General features: G+C 37.4%; 2 protein-coding genes across 6 annotated transcripts in view; both read left to right on the plus strand.

The window, feature by feature from the left end:
* lrriq1 (leucine-rich repeats and IQ motif containing 1) overlaps nucleotides 1-17,595 on the plus strand; it is a 47,120-nt gene extending 29,525 nt beyond the window's left edge. For 2 of the 3 annotated variants that reach the window (XM_053677949.1, XM_053677950.1), the window contains exons 17-27: nucleotides 425-599; nucleotides 1,182-1,301; nucleotides 3,358-3,447; nucleotides 4,096-4,223; nucleotides 6,640-6,711; nucleotides 6,800-6,891; nucleotides 7,804-7,902; nucleotides 13,329-13,461; nucleotides 13,624-13,684; nucleotides 13,822-13,942; nucleotides 17,302-17,595. In XM_053677949.1, coding sequence (XP_053533924.1) covers nucleotides 425-599; nucleotides 1,182-1,301; nucleotides 3,358-3,447; nucleotides 4,096-4,223; nucleotides 6,640-6,711; nucleotides 6,800-6,891; nucleotides 7,804-7,902; nucleotides 13,329-13,461; nucleotides 13,624-13,684; nucleotides 13,822-13,942; nucleotides 17,302-17,441 — 1,231 coding nt within the window. In that variant the 3' untranslated portion in view covers nucleotides 17,442-17,595. Of the gene's footprint in view, nucleotides 1-424; nucleotides 600-1,181; nucleotides 1,302-3,357; nucleotides 3,448-4,095; nucleotides 4,224-5,688; nucleotides 5,822-6,639; nucleotides 6,712-6,799; nucleotides 6,892-7,803; nucleotides 7,903-13,328; nucleotides 13,462-13,623; nucleotides 13,685-13,821; nucleotides 13,943-17,301 lie in introns of those variants that run through there. The other variant, XM_053677951.1, reaches the window with a different exon arrangement.
* Nucleotides 17,596-22,247: 4,652 nt separating this feature from the next.
* Nucleotides 22,248-22,582, plus strand: part of alx1 (ALX homeobox 1) — a 7,390-nt gene continuing 7,055 nt past the window's right edge. Inside the window, exon 1 of one of the 3 annotated variants that reach the window (XM_017465142.3) lies at nucleotides 22,248-22,582. This exon is cut by the window's right edge and continues 37 nt beyond it. In XM_017465142.3, the coding sequence (XP_017320631.2) occupies nucleotides 22,415-22,582 (168 nt within the window). In that variant the 5' untranslated portion in view covers nucleotides 22,248-22,414. The other 2 variants (XM_017465141.3, XM_017465140.3) reach the window with 2 other exon arrangements.

Genomic DNA, 22,582 nt, shown 5'->3' on the forward strand with positions numbered 1-22,582 from the left:
TCTCATGTCTGTCTCATCCTAAGATCTTTATTGTTAGGGTGTAATGGTTGTAACCCTTAAAATTAAAACTTCACCAACTACCCTTAGACTTCCATTAGAAGCAAGTTTTGAGTAAACAGTATTTTTTTGGTTTTTTTTCAGTAGAAGGAACTTTTAAAATGATTGTCTGTTGGAATCACATGGTCACTTCATATGTAGTATAGTTTAAAAATGTTGGTGTATTCCTTTTAACAACACAAATGTTCCATTATCTATCAGTCATCGTGAAATCACTCTCACATGACCTTGAATCTTCAGCCTGTCCTTACCCCTCCGTTGACTGCTGATAAATTCATTTGATTCGTGACTGAAGAGATATACATTTAGTCACCCATAATCTTTTAGCCTTACATCATCTGTAATGACTTTCTTTGCTATTATTCAGAGTGGCAGTTATGGTGATCCAGCGCCGCTGGCGTGAACACAGACAGAGGAGACGCACGGGCCATTTAGGGACACCTGCAAAAGCTCATACAAGATTGAGTCCTCCAAGAAAAGTGAAATCCAGCAAAAGAAAGCCTGAGTGTCTTAATAAAGACTACGCTGCTTCTGTCATTCAGGTATGGCTTACTTAGCAAGAAGAGATGTTGTCATCTTTCACGAGTGTGTCTGATCAGACAGAAATTGCACAGTGATATGCTTCTGAAAGGTGTTTTCAATTCCTCCTTTTATGAACATAATAAAGAAAGCTGGAATAAAATGAAATCTACTTCATTACATTATTACTGCCATGGGCTTGTTTTGAATAGCACGAAAGTACTTTTGGAAGCAGACTGTTCTTTGCTCACATAACTTCTGAGACAGATTTTCTCCATGCTACTTATAGTTGATGAGTCCCCAAGGGTTTGACAGAGTAAAAAAAAAAAAAAGATGAATCAGATTCCAGTGCTTTGGTGAAGTGGGAGCTTTGGATTCTGATCTGTACTGTTCTGAAGTCTTCCACCCCCCGGTCTGTTGGGAATAAAGAGATTTAAGGTTGTCCCAGTGTTCCATTTGTCTTATACTGCTTAAGTCACTGAAAGTTCAAACAGCAGACCGTGGGGCAATTAAACAGAGGTTAACATGTTTTATCTTCCTAATGGGATAACACACAATATTTACGTTTGCGTGTGATTCATGGACCTGTGTGTTTGCCCCTGCAGGCAGTATGGAGGGGATACGCACTACGGAAGAGGCTGACTCGTGCTCTCATGCTTGCCCAGATATCAGAGGGAGATGAGCCCTTTGAGGAAGTGGACATGGATGAATTCATTTTTGATGAGGTAGGAGCAGAGTCAGCGTGTTGTTGTAATAGCTGTGAAATCAGTACACAGATGGACGGCTTGTGCTGTGACACTGACGGCACCCCTCACTAGCAGCCGTAGCATGGAGGTGGGGAGTTGCCATTAGCAATTAGCTGTACACAAAGAAAAGTCATAATAATCAATGAACAGGGAAGACAGAGGCACTGCTTAGCTGCTTCGCAGTACAATAATCACTTTCTGGCTCGTATGTCCTCAAACATTTTCTGCCTCATTGTCTTTGGTATTCATAACTTTAATCCCTGTCATGCATCTATAATTTGTAGACCAAACAGTTGTGGACACCTGACCATCACGCCCATGTGTGGGCCTTCACTGTTCTGTTGCCACAAATTTGGAAGCACACAATTGTATAAAATGTCTTTGCATGCTGTAGCATTAAGATTTCCCTTCACTGGAACTAGAGGCCCAAACCTGTTTCTGCTTGGCAATACCCCTGTGCACAAAGTGAGCTCCATAAAGACATGCTTTTCCAAGGTTGGTGTGGAAGAACTTGATTGTCCTGCTCAGAGGGCTGCCTTCAACCCTACTGAACACCTTTGGGTTGAACTGGAATGATGACTGCACCCCAGGCCTCCACAGCCACACACCAAAATCTAGTGGAAAGCCTTCCCAGATGAGTGGTGGGTATTATAACAGCAAAAGGGGATGAAATCTGGAATGGGATGTTCATCTAACAATCAGTGATGGTATGATGGTCAGGTGTCCACAATCCATATTGTATAAATGTCTATTTATACCACAGCTCTGTTGAAATCTCTCTTCTGATTGGCCAGAATGTGTTGCTGTAATATGCTATAATTTCTAAGGTGTCTCATAAGTCCGGCATTATAGGAGAAATATAATAAACAGCAAAACAAAAGTTTTTATATATAGAAAATGTTATTTTTTCACAATAAATAGATTCCTCTGAGTATAATGATTCATATCTGTTCTTCCTTGCTCAGATTCATCATGGTCTGTAAATCTAGAAAAAAATACATTAACGTTATGATGCTAGACTTTTGGGACACCCTGTATAGTAAGAGCTAATTGATACAGACAAGTATGGCAGACACTCCACATAAAAGGATAAAAAAAATCGTGTGTTATTATTGATATTATTGATATTATTATTATTATTATTATTGATGATAATGTTTTTTGCGAGTAGACATTTATTTAGCATTTGTGGAAGGAGTCTCTAGTGTCAAAGCTTTGTAAGTGTCAGAGGTAAACCTGTAACGTTAACAGTTTCTCAATAACATCCATCCATCCATCCCTTCATCCATCCATTTTCCGTACCACTTATCCTACACAGGGTCATGGGGGAGACTGGAGCCTATCCCAGGAAACACATTCACACACCCATTCACACACTGCGGACAATTTGGTAATGCTAATCTGCCTACAGCGGGGCTGGGGGTGGAAACCAGAGTACCTGGAGGAAACCCCCAAATCACAGGGAGAGCATGCAAAACCGGTACACACGGGGTGGAGGCGGGATTTGCACCCCCGGGGGTGTGAGGCAAACATGCTAACCACTAAGCCACCTTGCCCCCCTGTTGGTAAAATGACAACTTTTTTTGTCTTCGAAAGAGAAAAGCGATCTGATTTATCATCTTTTTTAGAAGTCCAATTTGAGTATCTGTCCAGGGGCAATGAGACTGTTAACGATGAATGGATAAAAAATATGACGTGTCATTCTTTAATAAATAAGAAATTGTTAGCATTGGTTGAGTGCTGTGCTATAAGAGTTATAAAACACTTTGTAATGTGCCGCTATTGGAAAATGATCATCTTTGGAGTGACACAAGAAGGTAATAGTTTGGGTAATAGTAACAATAATCCTGTTGTTGATTATTTTCCTATAACAGCACTTTCATTTCATTCATGATTTTCTGTTTGCTTTGACACAATAAACAAAGTAACAGGATGCGCTTTGTCATCCGTAAAGTTCTCAATAAGATGCTGGCGCATTCTCTGAGAAATAAGCTTCTATTTCAGTCCTCACAAGTTGGACATGTGTTCTGAATAGGAAGCCATGGAGAAGGACTGGATTACTCTGCATTCTGACATGTCGCCGTCCTCAGTGCTGCCGTATTCAGAACAGCTGCCGCTGCCAAAGGTAACAGGCTGAGAAGCCCTCCCACTGTCTGTGGGCCAGCCCAATCCCAGAACCTCTGGGTGATTAATCAACAAATTTATTACCTCCAAAAACACCATTACATTCTATGCCGCTTTTAACTTCCTTTGAATCAGCAGATGTCGTTTTTCATCCGAACCATCTGCATCACAGTAGCTGAGCTATGAAGCAGTGCAGCTGCTAGAATAGAGTATTTTAATGTCTAATATAATAATGTTCAAGCTCGGAAAAAGATGGAGCTTAAAAAATATGGTGCATGAAGAAGGAATTTAACTGGCTTTTTAAGCAGCAGAGGTTAACATCAGGATGATTTTATCTTTCTTCACTTCATGATTTGTGAATAAGCCTTACAAAAAACAAAGACACATTCCATATGTAGTTGCTAAAGCTCTAGAGTGTAAAACTTAATGCTTAATGTAATAACCTTAATTCTGAGGAAAAGATAGTGCATGGTGATAAGATTTTATATATTTATTTTTTACCTAATGTTTTGAGAGTAAGGCTTATGAAAAGGATGGTACATTTCTTGAAATATGAAGCGGCATTCCCTTTCTAGTCTGTAAAGCAGGGTATTATAGTGTCAGATCATAAAGATCATATTAACGATATGCTTTGTTGGATTTTTTTTAGCCTCTGCTTCCTCTGCCTGAGTTTGATAAAAGTGCATCCGTGGAGCCATTTAAGCTCAGACAGGCCTGGATTAGCGGTGAGGAAGCCCCAGTGTCAGAGCAGAGTCCATCAACTGATCCAAGCACAAGGTAAACATGTCCGTAAAAAAGTGAAACCTCATCTAAAAAGAAACTGAAATTGTCATTTGTGTTGTTTGTGCCAGTCTGAGATGTTATAATGGCTATATTTAATAGCTGAGAGTGGCATCATGGTGCATTAAATCCCACTCAACTCAAAACCAAACCAAATATCTAACTAAATTCATACCATTTGTTGCACTGATTTGTGCTGTACATTGTGCCAGTTTTTATTTCTTTTTTTTTTAACATCAAGCATCAAATCTACAAAACGTATGCCTGTTCAGTTGTTAACTAATTATAAGAAAAACCTGAATATATGAGAGAAAACAGAGTGAGAATGAGTACAAAATATACTAGAAAGGTGTACTGCACGATATAATTACAGTGCTGTAAAAATGTATTTGCCTCCATCCTGATTTCTTCTTTTTTTGTGTATATCTCATACTAAATTGTTTTAGAGATGAAAACAAAATCTATGATAAAACTAAAGCAACCTGGGAAAACATAAAATACAGTTTGTAAATGATAATGTTATTCATTGAAGCTAAAAAGTTATCCAATACCAACAGTGGCTGTGTGAATATGTATTTGTCCACATAGTTACTAATTCCCCAAATCTATGAAACTGCATTCATAATGGGGTTCAGCTGGACTAAACACAACCAGGCCTGATTACTGCAAACCCTGTTCAATCAAATCAACACTTAAATAGAACTTTTTCAACAGCATGAAGCTAGTTAAGAGGTCTTACCCAATAACACACTATGCCAAAGTTGAAAGAAATTTCAGAAAGGATGAGGAAGAAGGTGATTGAAATACATCAATCTGGGAAGGGTTACAAAGCTATTTCAAAGGCTCTGAGGCTCCAAAGTCATAAAAGAGCCAAGGACAATATCAAAAGAACCTACAGGCCTCTCTTGCATCAGTAAAGCTCACTGTTCAAGACTCCACTATCAGAAAGACACTGGGCAAAAATGGCATCCATGGAAGAGTGGCGAGGTAAAAACCACTGCTAACCCAGAAGAACATTAAGGCTCATCTGAATCTTACCAAAACACACCTTGATGATCCTCATTAGTATGAGATATACACAAAACCAGAAGAAATCAGGATGGGGGCAAATATTTTTTCACAGCACTGTAAGTAATCCTATGAAGAACCTACCATGCTCTGTGGTATGTATAAAATGCTGAGCAGGTCCAGTTGACCTCAATTGAGGATAAAGATGGCATTATCTAAGTGACTCTGAAAGAGGATTCACATTAGAAGCTTCAGCTGTGTTCAGTAGAAAGTGATGAAAGTGACATCTACGTTTATACCTGTGGGTCTAACTGGCATGGCTTCCCTCCTCTTGTCCTCTTAGATAGAAAGCTAACTGCAAATCAATACAAACTTATTCTGACTCATCACTATTAATCTAAAATGAAACATATCTACATGAGATACTAGCAATTCTGACCCTCCTGCTCTCCAGACCTGCCTGATCCATTCTGATACCCTACTTCTGGTTGGAGTTCTTATCACTTGGAAATCACTCGCTGCTGAGGATGGCCCTACATGGACAGCCTAAAGATACATGAGATTACTGAGGATGGTACCACTTAGAAATCATGAAGATCGCTTTGGACTGCAATTGCCATGAACTGTTTTGCACGCAAGTCTCCATCAGTGAACAGGGGTTAAGTTCAACAAAATAGACTTATGCTAAAATGACAATGAATTTGCTGGTTACACAATTGCACTTTTTGAACATGTAGTAAACAGTTATAGAAGGGATTTATTTATAATTGCACTATCCGGTATCACCCAGATGAGAATGGGTTCTCATTTGAGTCTGGTTCCTCTCAAGGTTTCTTCCTCATGTCGTCTCTTTCCTGGCCACCGTCATCTCTGGCTTGCTCATTAAAAATTGATATCCTGAATTTGCATATTTCTGTAAAGCTGCCTTGTGACAATGTCCACTGTTAACAGTGCTATTCAAATAAAATCGAATCGAATTGAATTGAATTCTATCCTGTTGGCAGTGGTCTCTTCCAGGATGAACCCGCCCTCATCCACAGTAAACGAGGACTCACTGAGTTGTTTGATGAGGATGAAACTGTTGTAAATCACATGCTATTAGACAGTGCTCCCCACGACCATCATCAAAACACCAACTGAGAGAATATCTTTTGGACGAATGGTGTTCATTCCATCAGTACAGTTCCAGAGACTTGTAGAATATGTGTCAATACACATTGAAGTTGTTCTGAAAGCTTGTAGTAACGCAACACCAAACTAATACATTTTATGGCGGTTTTTCTTTCAATTTTGTCACGCATCTATAGTGCTGTATATTACAGAAGTTATGAGACAGAACTGATGGTTTAAATACCTTTAGTATTGACAAATTATTGATGAATTGTGTGCTTTGTGTGTATTTCAGAATGCGATGTCCTGCATCAAGACTAGGAAAATATTCTTTATCAGAAAAATCTGAGAAAATCCTGGAAGAATGGTATCGAATTTTTTTTTATTTTATTGTTCTTTTTTTTAAAAAGTTCATAGAGAAGACCGTAAAGATTTGTGTGTTTCTCTCCTTTCAGGGGTTTTAGCAGTTTCTCCACTGCCCTTCTTATGCTAAAAAGGGCTCAGAGGATGAAGGCTGGGAAGCAGCAGCATCCGAGAAAATTACAGTGTAAGCGTAATACTAGCATTTATTCCGGTTCCGTCTGACTTTTTTTCTTTGTTCGTGCTATTAAGTTAACAGCCGTCCTGTTTATCAAGTAATCATACAGGGATTTTTATGGAAAGGACAAGTGGAGAAGAGAAAGTTTTATGTGTCTATAGCACAGTGTAAAAGAATTGCCAATAATTATTTATTCTTATTGCAGCAGGTTTTCTCTCTCTATCATTATAGTTGTCCCTATACCACTATTTTCATACGTGTATGAAAACATTCTCACTGTAGCATTTCAGTCTGGTTGAGAATGACTAAAATTGTATGTGCACATATTCAGCATGGTGAACATGTGGACTATAAGTGAGCAGTTTAATGAAAGAAAGAAAAAATACTTCTCAAAACAATGTCTGTCTGATGTTATTGTTTTCTCATCTTTGTCTCTGGTTGGTGTTATGCTAGCATGGAGGCTTTCCTTTTAGAGCAATGGAACAGACAGTAACAGCGAGCAGCTCTCCTTTTTTCTGTCATGTTCAATTTGCCTGAATTTTGGAGCACTTGCTGGAATTGACTATTCTGCACTATGTTGTGTGCCTAAGCTTGGCTATTATTATGAGGAGCTATAGAAGAGTCACTTGTCCTGAGGTTACTTCACGGTGCTATGAGCATGCGAAGAACCACAGAGACAGTAGTCCTGATCTGTGCCAAGTTCCCAGAGGCTTGGCCTGGAGCTGGATTTGATCAGGGTCAGAAGAGCGTGACTCTTAATGCCACAAATCCAATCATAGGCCCATGAAATGAGGGCCTGTGTGTAGCTCAGAAAGCCTCTGCTCCTGTTGAAGCCGTGCGCTGTGCTAATTCAAAGTGATGGTGCGTGCCTGAGCATGAGCTCACTTTAACTCTGTCTCTGTCTGTGTTCTGGTGTCACAGATCCAGCGGTACATTTGACTTTGTTCAAGAACCACGACATGCGGCCTGTGGAGATGGCGATCCAAAGATCCAGACCTGAATTCAGAGAGGAAATTAACGGTATGATTGAGATATCACAGCTCAACTGACATCACCCAAAAAACAAAAACAAAGCACAAGCTCTAAAGTCGATGGTATGGCAAGTTCTTAATAGTAGCATACAGTAACACGGATAATGTTAGCATTTTTTGGGGAACGTGGTCTGAGTTAGATCTCTTTGGTTCACTTGGAAACCTGGGCATCGCTTACCTTGATCAAATTGAAGGCACATGACATGGCGGTTAATAGCCAGCCGTTAAGCTGTTTGGGATGATGGAGAATAAACAAGATGATTGTATTTCAAGAGGACTTGGTTGCAGAGCCGAAGTGTGAAATCGAGTTAAGTGCAGAGAAGGTAGAGAACATAGGGGTTCCAGACTCCTCAGAGTGAGCGAGAGAGAGAGAGAGAGAGAGAGAGAGAGAGAGAGAGAGAGAGAGAGAGAGAGAGAGAGAGAGATCTGTGTAGTTCAGTGTCATTATAGTAAAGAGAGAGAGGGGGAGAGAGAGAAGCCTTTCAGCAGGAGGGGGTTGTTAGATAGAGGGTAGTGAGGTGGGGTGGTGGTTATCATTTGAATGGGATAGCAGGAGAAATAGTTATTGAGACACAGAGATAGAGGTCTTCTTGCTTAAGCTTTTTCTCTTGAATGGCAAAGAGTACAAGCATTTCCTCTCTCCATGCAAAAGATTTCTTTCTTTCTGTTTTCCTCTTCTTCTTCTTCTTCTTCTTCTTCTTCTTCTTCTTCTTCTTCTTTTGTGTTGTTGTTGCAATTCCCCTGTAAGCTGATCCCCATTTTCAAGTGGGTTACTTCATGTCCAGCACATCCACAAAAGAGAGCCTGGATAAAATAAACACGGGCGAGTCAGATATCTCGGAAAGAATCTGTCACGGCTTTGGGGGCTAATCACCTCCAGAAGGGGGCTCGGAGCAGGGGGCTGAAATGCAAGCCGGGGGAGAGCAGGGGAGCGGCGCACGGCCCGAGGCGTGAGGGCATCCCTGGGGGCGCGGTGTTGGTGCCTTGCACAGGTCAGAGTCGACCATGCACCCCAAAACACATCATCTTAGTGAAGGAGTGCTTAAGCTGTCACCATCTCCAAAGACCATTCCTCCTTCAGAGAAAAGTGAATGAGTCATGGAACAGAACAGAGTTTATGCCCTAAAGTTGTATTCATTATTATTAATGTAGTTAAACGTAGGAAATAATTATGGGAAAAATAATATAATGCAGTAATATACAGTGATAATATATAACCCAAATGTATTTTTAGCACTTTTTTGGAAACAAGTTCATATGCACAATGAATGTGTTTCTGAAATCGATCAAATATTAGTACCATCTTTACTAAGGGAGTAATTATGAGAAATATGTTTTGTCCATATCTATGACTTATATGTGAAAGAAACATAGAGTATACAGCTGTAGCCATCACCAGAGCTCTGTCTCTGTCTCGCTGCAGCTTTTACTCGTCCCTGGGGTTGGATTTAAACAGCCAGTGAAACGCTGTTGTTTTGTAAGCATGTGCTCAGGGAATGCACATAAATCCTGTGCCCAATATTCTGACCTCCCAGAGTCGTTATCTGCTCAATTTCACACTTCTTGTGTGGAAAACGATGTTCCTGAAATGATTTACTCCAGAGAACTTACTGAATGATAGACTTGGGGTCTGTTGAGATAAGTTATAGCCAGTGAGTAGTGTCATTCATCAGGGATGCACTACATGTAAGGTGAATGGATTTATTTGACTATATAAGGTAATACATGCGTTCTGCATATTGCAGTGGAAGTTTTTTTTTTTTTTTTTTGTTTTTTGTTTGTTTAAATTTTTTTGCTTGCCTTCCACGGATGCAGACATCTTGGCTTTGTGTCCCGTGTTTCCGTTCCGTAGGTAACATGATTAGTGAGATGGTCATGCTGTTATAGATAAGTATGATAGATATTCAGTGAGATCATGTTCAGTGCAGAGCAACTCACATAAACACCAAATTTGACAATAGTCCAGCAATGATTTATTATTTTTGTATTTTATATGATTTATTTGTATTTGTTATTAGAATAAAAATACAGTATGCATTAATAAGCTTCATATGTAACATACTTATGATAAAACATTGTCAGTTCTCGTTTTTTGTTGGCATTTAAAAAGGTTTATTCTTTGACACTTCTGTTGATAAGGCAATTTTATCGTTTTTTCTAGTAATGCACATCAGTGTGTAGTCACTGACCTGAACACACAGAGTTCTATTAGTTTAGTTTTATTTGGCATTGATCACTTGATGACTGTTACAGATCTGCATTGTAGTTTCATACACACTTTGAACAGCATGCAATATTGTGTGTGTTTGTGTGTGTGTATGTGTGTTGACCGCTGCTTGACCGCCTGTGGTCTGCTCTCTGGAGGTGAAGGCTTGACCTAGGGCAAATGAAAGTAGGAGACAGAACTCACGATAAAAGACCTGACCTCCTCCTTTGAGTCTGCCAAGAGAACTCCCAAACACTCAAAGCCCCATGGGTATAACACACACACACACACACACACACACACACACACACACACACACACACACACACACACACACACACTCTTATATATGCACACACAGACATGCAGAATATTACATCCTTTCAGCACAAGAGACCATTTCATATTTTGTGTGAGAGAGTGTGAGTGCTTGTGTATGTGAGAGTGTGAATGTGTGTGCTTGCTGACCCATGTCTTCATTGTAGTCAGATAGATCTGCCATCTCCAAAACTGAATTCCAGTTGAATGAGCTAGTCCCCAAAATGCCTCAAAACTTCATCATGCAAGCGAGCATGCGAGCATCTAGATCACTCTGATCAGTTTTAACAGTCAGAGGTGATCATGTCATTAAAATATATTGTGTGTGTGTATATATATATATATATATATATTTATATATATATATATATATATGTATATATATATATATATATATATATATATATATATATATATATATATATATATATATATATATTAACATGTTCCTATTTTATTTTTCTTTCTCAAAGCATTAAGGCTTAGTAATTATTTCCCTCTTTGGGAAAACACAGTAATTAGAACCATGATTTCAGTTTTTTTATTTCCCTTGTAAGTCTATAAACTATGTTTGACCTTGTGTTTGTATTCCGGGGCAGACAGGGTGGCCTCAGGTATGCTGCCCATTGCTCTTTGACGACTTAACGTGGGGAGGCTGAAAGAGCTGATTCTCTAATATGGTGACATGTCTGCTTCGTTGCTGGCATAGTCAGCTCCATATTACCTAATGTGCTTAAGAGCCACGCTTAACAGGCGTGACTCCTGGGGCCTCTGATGTCCTGAGGCTGCGGCGATCAGGGGCATGAGGGGGTCTAATTTCATTCTAGCTAAACTCTTTAAGAATCGTCATTTTTAAATTTGCAATTACCAGAGTTTGCTAGTATACACAGTAACTAAGGGTTATATATCTTACTATACATTTTCATTAAAGGCTTCTTATTGTAAAATCTATCATTCATGATCTTGTAAGTTCCCTGACTACTTACTATGCATAATAAGTCTGTGCAATAATAACTATGCAATTTTCTTTATAAGCCTTATAAATCACACTTGCCAGTGTGGAAAAAAAACTGGAATAACATTATAATTTCAAACCATTTTTCTCAAAATATTTTTTCCTATAAAAAATATTTAAAACCAACATTTATTAAGAATCAGTAATCTCAGCTTCTAGATGACATGCATTTGTGAAATTTGACATTTTAATTCCTCACTATTTTGAAAATGTGTATTACACGACTTTCTCAAACTGCTTATAAATGTTAGATTTATTTATTTATTTATTTATTTATTTATTTATTTATTTTTACAGCAATATTACTTTCAAAATAATTTTTCATAATAGCACATGATGGTTTATTGAATAATCAATAAAAAAAATCTATAAAATCATTTCTTCATGGTGAAATATGTATTTTCAATTCAAATTCAATTTAAATAAAAAGTTTATTTTATTTGTCTCACACACAGCCATACACTGTACAACATGTAGTGAAATGCTTGTTACAGCTGTCTGTGACATAAACGGAGTTTACAAAGAGTTAGAAAAAAGGATAAAAAAAAGTCTAAAAATATAATGTGAGAATATAAAGATGGGTAGCAGAAACAGTCTGATTATAATTGGTATAAAGTGCAGATATGTGCAGTTGTTGTGCAATATAATTCTGTGCAACATTAAGCTGAGGTAATTCTATTGTATTGTAATGTGGCTTTTCATTTGACCTCTAACATTCCAAAAACCTGACTTTTTAGTTTTATTAAATATGTAAATGTATGCATATTTAATAGCGCCATTTGCATACATACATGTATTTAATTCCATAACCATTCCATTAGCAAAGTATAGATTATTTTTGGAAATGTGCATAAGCAGTAAGGCATACACGCAATATTAATTACAACAAATGGACACTTCTATTTCTTTTGCTAAATTCACTTAGTTTTTTTCTCTGACATCCTCACCAGACTGCATTTTGTTATATATAAATTTGACTTTTTTTTGTTATCGATTTAAAATCTATGAAGGAGCTATTAATTTATAACTCTAATAAATATCTGACTAGTCTAAATGTTTCCTCTTTAGACAATTTGTGACTTTTCAGCACCATTAAGTGCTACCCACTTCCTCCATTTGAACTCTGCATGAGAAGTTAATCACTTGACATTTTTAGTGTATTTCCAATTAACCCATGATGACTGTAACCCATAAACCCGAGCTGCTCTTTACATCTTGGCAAAACCATGAGAAGGATTTTAAATAAGTGTCTCATTAGTTCCAGCACTTGGCTGTCAGAAGTTGTAATCGATTGACACTCCTCCCTGGCTGCATCGTTCTCCATTGAGAGTTTGTGTTCTTGCTTTGAGTTACAGCTTTCTGGTGGTGTGCTTTGACACTGACTGTAAATCGTGTGCTTACTTCCTCTCTGGAAGTTCAGGGTAAAGTAATATTACAGCTCAGCAGGTTTAAAAAGAGACCACAAAACCTACTGAAAGCAAACCTCTTTATTTGCCTCAGTGAGCCACCACTGGAGCGTTAGAGTAATTACCCCTCAAAGCTTTCCAAAACAAATGGCCTCCTAAGCTTGAGTGTAAACAGGTCATGCTGTTTGCACTGGTCTCTCAAGGCTTGGTAAACTCTACATCGTTAACTGTCTGTCAAACATTCAGCTTTTTTTTTTTGTTCAAGAGTTTGAATAGAACTTTATTTTCCAGTCTCACTTGTGTTGGCTCTTTATCTATAATTCATGCTCCAGGAATATTGTATGGTTTTTTTCCATGTCTTTCATAAAAGTCTGTGGTAACTTCAGTGCCGATGGGGCCCAAGGTCCATGCATGACACAAACAAATTATTCTTATTGGTAACTGAGTTTGATGTTTGATGTCAAATGTAGATGGCAGAGGAGACGTGAGTGTTCAGGAGGCACTCAGAGGAGAGCCAGAGCAAACCCAGACACGCCACAGAACCTACCAGTGGCTCCAAACACAAGCCGTGCCGTGCCGGAGAAGCTCTGCCTCCTCCGTGAGGTGAGTATGTCATGCATGATGAGAATTTTCTGATCTACAACTGATGGAATAATACTTAATCAGATTACAATTTACACAGGACAGCATGATTCTATATTATATTGTATAAGCAACATAATTTGTTAAAGTACTAGTCTGGTAACTTTACCTGCACATTTCTAGTGATCATTTCCTGCCGGAGATTGACCCTGAAATTCTGAATGGTGGAAGGGTTCAGCTTGTGGTAAGCACCTTGATTTAACATCTGAAAAGCACAATGATTCGGGGATGCCCAAACAATATGTGCACAGAAAAATGCACTGAGTAGCTTTTGTTATTATGGTAATATCTTTTTTGCTGGTGTGTGTGTTGGATTTTCAGGCTTCTACAGGGTACAGAGAATCTCCAGATTCAGCCATGAGACTGTGGATTGATGGTGCTGGTTTCTCTTCATCTCAGAACCACCAGGCTCACACTCGGACACACTCGGCTGGACATGCAAGTGGGTCTCAAATTGTAGAAATTATTAACAATCCAAAATTAGTTAACTCAAATAAACAACAAAGGTATCACATGTATGTATGTACCAGACAGCCTAGCCTTCACTCCCCATGTACATAAATGAGCCTTGGTGCACATGACCCTGTCGTTGGTTTGCCGGTTGTGATTTCTGGTAGGTCCTAACCACTGAATACCACTGAGACCACCCCACAAGACCTGCGGTTTTGTTGATGCTCTGATCCAGTTGTCCATTGCACTTGTCAAAGTCGCTCAGATTCTTACGCTTGCCCACTTTTCCTACTTGCAACACATCAAGTTCGAGAACAGGCTGTTCACTTGGTGCCTAATATATCCCACCCCTTGACAGGTGCCACTGTAACAAGATAATTAATGTTGAGAAAACTCACATTGAGGTTTGAGATCAGATGTCCCATGAATTATTTCTAAAACAGTGTGGAAAGGCATGGAAAATAGTTATTGCTTATCAGTCTTCCAGCAAAGTTATTTATGTCATTGGCTCATATAGTTTAGCTATATACTGGATGCCAGATATGTGTCTTTAAGCTAGAATTTATGATTCAGTAGTAATTAGCTGTAGGCTTCACATGATGATGTAAAATTTAATAATAAAGGTCATAAAGTGGCACAAAAAAAGTATATTAGTATTGTCATTTTGATTCATAGTGTTGATTCATAGCATGTGCAATCATTTTGCTGCTTTTATAGCAGTCTTTGTGTGTGTGTGTGTGTGTGTGTGTGTGTGTGTGTGTGTGTGTGTGTGTGTGTGTGTGTGTGTGTGTGTGTGTGTGTGTGAGTGAGTAAAGGGCTAAGCTGGACTGGGAGATGTCAGGGTCAATCAGGTGATGGTCAGTGTGATATGTCAGTCTCTCAGCAGGAAGCAGGTCTCAGTTCACCCTGAATAAGTGGCATCTCTGTCATACAGGCTTTAGATTAGTCTCCTTATTGACAAAGATGCTACTCAGGGACCCAAGCTGCACTCAGCAGATTTAACACAGTGATTCACAGAGCTGAAGGCACAGCACTGTTGTTTCTAACTAAGCTAAATTAGATTCTGATGATTTCGAAATGAAATCCACGAGGATGTGCACTTATACACATGACACTTGTTGTTCTGTCACATAGGTACATGAGAATGTTGACGAGAAAATCAATTTAAAATACAGCCCTTTATTTATAAATGGCAACACTGATTGCATAAAAGAAACATTACACACTATGATTCAAATGACCTATAAAAAATGTGAAGGAAACTACTAAACTAATTAGATAACTACTGAGCCCATAAAGGGTCATGGTATGATATCTTCTTCTTCTTCTTCTTCTTCTTCTTCTTCTTTTTTTTTTTTTTTTTTTTTTTAAAGAAATGCTTGTGGTATCCTTAACAATAATTTGTGTGTTCTCTCGCAAAAATGCTTGTGCTATCCTTAACAATAATTTGTGTGTTCCCTTGCAATATTTTAGTGGGTTCCCTGCAATCCTTGCTTTAATCCACATCCAGCACTGTGCTATACCATGATAGATGCATTTACTGAATTTAACTTTGCATATGGATTAATATATGTAGATTTTTTGTCATTGCTTAGTACACATTCGTTATGTAATTAATGAATGAAGACTAAAGGTCATTAACTTCTTTAATCTTGAGGATGCAGTCAGTTTTATTCATGATCATTTACAGAACTGCCAACAGTTTCATGTGTACAGATGGATGCATTGTAAGTGCAGAGAATATAGTCTGTGTGTGAGAAAGAATGTTTGGTTATTAAAGTTTGATGAAAAAAACTATTGCGAAAGAATGCAAAACTGTTGTGCGGGAGAACAAAGCTATTGTGGGGGAATGGAAAAATAGTAGCAAGGAAACGCAAAAGTATTTTTCAAAAATTAAATCATCTCATGCTGACCTTTTAAAGGCTCAGTTATTAACATTACACACAATGATTAAAATTTTCCTTTCAATTTTATGGAAACTATTTCCATTGGTCTAACAAAATATTGTTATAATAACTTTAGAAAATAGTATTTTTTCTCCTACCTTCTAAATCTTTATACTTCTAAAAGATCATTAATAGTATTATAATTAATATAATTATTTAATAATCAGATAATGAATACTGGGGAAAAATAAATGTGTGTGTGTATATGTATGTGTGTATATACATACATACATACATACATATATATATATATATATATATATATATATATATATATATATATATATATATATATATATATATATATAAAATATATACACACACGCATACACATTATATGCACACACACACTTAAACTTACTACTTACTGACGGACTCTTTGTGAATGCTTGCTATATATATAGTCATATATAGGATGGGTAGACTGACTGACCCACCTTTCCAACATGTTTTATTTTAACTTTGGCCCACCTACCAAGTTGAATAGCCCTTTTCTATAACATTCATGCCACACGTTAACCACCACACATTTAATAGAGTTACAAATATTTTCTTTACTCCACTAGAGGAAATATCCTGAGGTGCGTTTTTAATGTCTCGATTTTGTCCCTTTCCCAAAATGACTGCATACATAGCAGTTAAGCATGTGTGGCAGGACAACAACATGTGACTTTTTTTTTTTTTTTTTTAAAGCAATTGTCTACAGTTTGTGCTTCATGTGCATTTTAAAAAGGCATGCAAAGTTTAAATCTGGTTTTCTTTCTTTTTAAAAAAAAAAAAAAAATCCTGCATATTATAGAGTGACTTAAACATGTAAAGTGTATGAGGAGTTATATATTTCTAAATGATATATAACATTTTTTGATGTGCTGAAGATACAGAATGTGTGCTCAGCATCATTTGCTCATTAATGGTAAAGTCAGTTGATGACAGTTAGCGCTGTATCCTCTCTGAGTAGAAGTGTGTTGAGGTACAGTATGTTTTTCATTATCTATAGTGTGTGTCGAAGTGCTGCGCTACCTGCAGTATGAACATGTCCCTGCTCCATCCTCACTGGGGCTGTACATGTGGAACACATCAGCCACAGAAAAGAGCTCACTTTGTTGCCTGTGTTTAAAAAGATCTGCATTAAACACACACACAGCAATGGAAGCAGCTCTGACATGCTCTGAAGCTGGCAGCCCAAGGGCCTGACACTCAGCCTGCAGAGAGCTGTGGATCTGCGCGATGACGTTGTGGGCATGGAGGTCTTGGCAAGGCTGTGGCAAGAGTGCATTAACGCATTAGTGCCTTTGGAGCAAAAACCTTTGATTTATGTTTATGCCATGCAGGGCAGATGTATAGGAACACTATTTCTGGTTCCAGCTGGTGGTTTTGTGTGACAAATCTGATTCTGTTTTCACAGAGAAAGAAATGCCGTCTCCTCAAAGAGTCACCTTGGCTCCATCTCAAAAGGAGAGAATCTCATTCCGAGACAATCCAGTGCTGCTGAGTGGAGGCTGGGGAGGAGGCAAGAAGAGGTCTAAAGCAAACAAGTTAAAATAACCTTACTGCAAGAAATAGACAATAATTTTTCCAATGCCTTGTACATTTATTTACACGTGGTTGTATGCATGTTCTGAGAATGATGGATGTTTTTTTTTTTTCTTGCTAAAGCGCTTTAAACCCTAATAAGCTCTAAAAAGTTTTACGATGCACATTCAGTCTCCTCTGAAATTTCCTGCAGCTTCTGTTTCACTAAAATTCAGCTTCTTCCGCTGTAAATTAATTAAAAGCTGTGGATGAGGTATAACCCAAATATCTGCAGGCAGTCCCAGGATGTGTGTTATTCTCAAATATCAGTGACCATGGCAAACTGTGGAGTGTGTAGAAACCATTTTCGAATGACATGCTTAATATACAAACAACAGCAGGCAATAGGAAGCAGGTCATTCTTCCTCTAAAGCAGTTGAGCTTTATTTATATATATATATATATATATATAACCTTTTTGGTAAATACATACATACATACATATATATACCAAAAATGTTTACCAAAAAACATCTTTGCTAAATATAGATGTGCAACAATTATTGGCACCCCTATGAATTCATATGAGAAAAATAAATTTGAAGTATATTCCCATTAATATTTTATATATTTTTTTTAGTTCAACCATGAATATGAGGTAACACATAGGCCAAATTCACTTAGTCATTTGTAACAATGGGTAAGACCAAGGAATATAGCTGTGATGTGTGGGAAAAGATGGTTGAGCTTCACAAAATGGGTAGTAGCTATAAGAATATAGCTCAAGCATTGGAAATGCCCATTTCCAACATCAGGGCAATAATTAAGAAGTTCCAGTCACCTGGAAATGTTGTGAATCAACCTGGAAGAGGATGTGTGTCTATATTGTCTCAATGCACTGTAAAGAGGATGGTTTCAGAGGCCAAAAAATCTCCAAGGATCACAGCTGGAGAATTGCAGAAGATAGTTGCGTCTTGGGGTCAGAAAGTCTCCAAAACTACAATGTGAAGTCACCTACATCACCACTAGTTGTTTGAAAGGGTTTTTAATAAAAAAAAACCTCGACACTCATTCAAAAACAAACTCAAGCGTCTTCAGTTTGCCCGACATTACTGGAACTTCAAATGGGATTGGGTTCTATGGTCAGATGAAATCAAAATAGAGCTTTTTGGCGGTAAACACCGGAGGTGGTTTTGGTGCACACAGAGAGGTAGCCATATGGAAAAATACCTCATGCCCACAGTTAAATATGGTGGTGTCTCTTTAATGTTTTCTGGCTGTTTTTCTGCCAGAGGACCTGGACATTTTGTTAGGGTGCATGGCATCATGGACTTTATCAAATATCAACAGATATCATATGAATACCTGACTGCCTCTATATATTTATAGTTAGATAGATAGATAGATAGATAGATAGATAGATAGATAGATAGATACATACATACATACATACATACACAGATTTCTTTGTGTTTCAGTTGAGATAAAAAAATTAAGTACATTTATTTATTGGCGGTCAATAAAATCTTTTGCACAAATTTCTACTCTAATAACCAAGTCATTAAAGTATAAATCACTAACATTTTATCAAACATGACAAATATGATCGAATGTATGCATTACCTTAGTGATTAGTCTCACATTTAGGCTTTCATTAATTTCACAATGTGAATTTTCAGTCAGAAATCAGTGAGTGCCTAAGCACAGTGGTTCAAGCAGACTGTCTGGACAGCAGCCCAAACCTCATAAGATAATTTGTGCAAAAACAAACAGCCTGTAGTAGAGATGTAGGGTATTGCATTAGTGCACAACATGTAGGATATTGATGTTCTTCCCTCCACTTTCATGTGCTTTACTTATGTTTAGGGTTTTTGGTCAAATAAAGTTTTGGCTGTGTGTCAGATTCGTGCACACACCGTGCTAAAACGCCTGGCCATCTATTACATTTCCACCAACAGTACAGGAGAAAATTTATACATACTGCTTTATACACACTAGCACTTCTAAAACTATATTAAGACAAGCTATAGCTGGGTAATTCTGTTCTGTGCTCATATGAACAATTATTTGTAAATATGCCACATGAAGACTAATTGCTTTTGATAGTTGAATTCTTTCTTCATGTTCTAAAAATGAGGAATGCTGGAAATTCATTTGGGGTTACTAAAATGAGATTGCTATCTCTGTATGGCTCTGAAAGTTCATGACAGCACAGCCTTTGAGGTGAACAGTATACATTTCCATTTGCCCTCATGAAAAAACCCGATTATATTGGAGATTGGCAGTCTGGGCTAACCCCTGTCACTGGAGAATGATTCACATTACTCACTGTCCAAGGCCAGCAAGAGAGCCAAAACCAAGAGATCTAATCCTCATAATTACTGGAGACAGCATAGGGTGTACAGGTTTAAGGAAGATGCTTTAAAGTAATAAAGCCCACTGTAGCTTTGTTTTGCTTTCTAATGGCTTACATTCATATTTCATTACCCAGAAACTTTACAGGAGAAATAAAATGTAAAAGGATTTTTTTCTATCATAGATGAGGTGTGTTGAGAAGAAGTGCAGGGGGCTTTGCAGGAACTTAATACACATCTCAGTACATGTGTTTGTGACTGGCCCTGTATATGCAGCTGCTCTGTATAGTTTATTATTGTTTTAATTAGGCCTTCTTAAGCGACTGGTAGAGTATGTATACAAACCAGAGTGGCTCACTTACCCAGATCCCCAGCTTATCCAGCATTAGAGTACAAACCACTGTAAATTAATCTGTTCTGAGTTTCAACGCATCAGCTGAATATAATGAGTGCACTCTGTAAAAGGCATATGTAATCTTTTTTATATATTATTTTATTATTTACAACAACAACAACAACAACAACAACAATACTAATAATTTATTTTAAAAAAAAAATTTTTATCACAAGAAAATAACTATTTTCAATAATCAGCAGACTATAATGGTTTAACTCAAGTTTTTAGTTTAGTTTAAGCTAAACTTTTATTTTATTTTACTTTGGAGCTCAACAATATTTTTATTGCAACAAATTCATGTATTATTAACCTTAAATACATACATATATTAAAGTAAGTAAATAAGTAAGTTAAGTAGTAAAATTTCAAATATACATTAGAAGCTAATTGATACTGTCATTTAAATACTACCCTTTTTCTCGTTCTGAATTTAAAGTGCACTAAATACCTTACTACTGCTACTACTACTACTACTTCTACTACTACTACTACTACTATTACTAATAATAATAATGAAATGAACTTGTGAAATGAACTTGAGAGACTGAACAGAGAATTGAGTATCTTTATTGTCATGAAATTTGGTGAAATTGGTGAAATGAATCTTTCGGGTAACTTTTTCAATCAACAATCTGGTGGCCAAAATTTTTTTTTAAACGCACCTCCACGAACTTCTCGCATTTTCTCCTCAGCGTGAGTCCTAACGCCACATCAGAATGCTCCCTGCTACTTAAGAGCATGCTATTTATTTTGCTTTGCAGTGGAGTGACATCCTGTAAGCCTCGGCTTTGTTCAGTGGATATGACTGGAGTGGCAGGTGGTACGATTTACCGTTAAATGAGAAAGAGCTTCTCGACGTGTGATCTCTTTTATAAAAGCTGCTTATAGGGAATATGCGCTATCAGATATCAGTGTTACAGGGTCACAGCAAGGCGTTCAGGTGCTTGGCACCGCAGGCCACTCTGACCCAGTGTTCTGAATTGACATGCAAATGTAAATTTCAGTGGTATAATAGTGATAGTGTGGCTTATGAAATAATGCATACGTCACACTATCAATATTATACCTCCGAAATATCTAAAAATAAATTCATAAATAAAGTTTTTTTTTAAAATAGTTATATATATATATATATATATATATATATATATATATATATATATATATATATATACATTTACACACACACACACACACACACACACACACACACACATATATATATATACTATTAACCGATAAATATCTCTACAGTGGACCTCATATTTTCTCATCATAAGCCTGAACAGCGTGGTTCCAGGACTGAGGTGTGTGTAAAACGCACAGAGTTTATAGCGCCTTTATTTATGCCTTAATGTGAAGGCGGTAAGTGGGTTTGAATTTTTCGTATACTCTATAGCCATTTATATTGATATCGTTGCTGGGTGGTTCTGTGTGTGATATAAAATAATCACACTAATACAGTAAGTAAGTAAGTATATAGATGAAAAAGAATTAGAAACAGTTTTATGCTGTGCTGTGCATAAAACTAGAACCAACTGTTTCTCACGATTACAAGAAACATAATGAGCAAAAATAAACACAAGATGAATTCATGTGTATGCAACAACAATAACAACAACAACCACAATAATGATAGCCTATTTATTATTTGTGCGTATTTTACTTTTACTTATAACATAAATAATAATAATAATAATAATAATAATAATAATAATAATAATAATAATAATAATAATAATAATAGGCTGTAGTGCTACTTTCGTAAGAGTAAGCCCATGATAATATTAAAACATTGCAGTGAATTTTATTTGAACTTTTTTGTTCGTTTCTACAGAATCTAACTCAGTTTGCAGGTCGAAAACAGACTATTTATTCCATGATTCCTTAGCATGGTTATTCCCATCCACTGACTGAATACTGAGCTTAACGCACTTTTACTAAGAAGTTTAGACAGCCAGAAAACACTCCAGATGTCTAAACAGACCACGAGCAGTGTAAGTCTAATTGTAACTGTTTCAGAGTTTCCTAAATCTCTGCGCTTGCATGTGGGTCATGGGTGGAGTTTCAAGTTCTCCATATTCAAATACTGGGAGCTCCTTCTGCTCTGCCATATAAAGAGACACTGAGCCTTTCGGTCACTTTAAAGAAAGACAAATTAACGGTCTGCGAAAACCACTGGCTCCAGTCGTGTTTACTATTAATAAAACTACTTTAGTGCACTTTTGCGCGTCAGAGCTGAAAGCCAGCGGACCATGATGGACTACATGACGGACAAGTTCCCGCTGAAGTGTGAAGCAGGGAAGGGGACCGACTTTTACCTGGAGCCGCTCATGGAGCCTTTAGAGAGCATGCAGTACTACAGCAAGAGCTCCAGCAAGAGCAGTCAGCATTACACACTGCAAAACACCGAGCACCACAGC

The sequence above is a fragment of the Ictalurus punctatus genome, chromosome 4 (assembly GCF_001660625.3).
Source record: "Ictalurus punctatus breed USDA103 chromosome 4, Coco_2.0, whole genome shotgun sequence".
NCBI classification, from domain to species: Eukaryota; Metazoa; Chordata; class Actinopteri; order Siluriformes; family Ictaluridae; genus Ictalurus; species Ictalurus punctatus.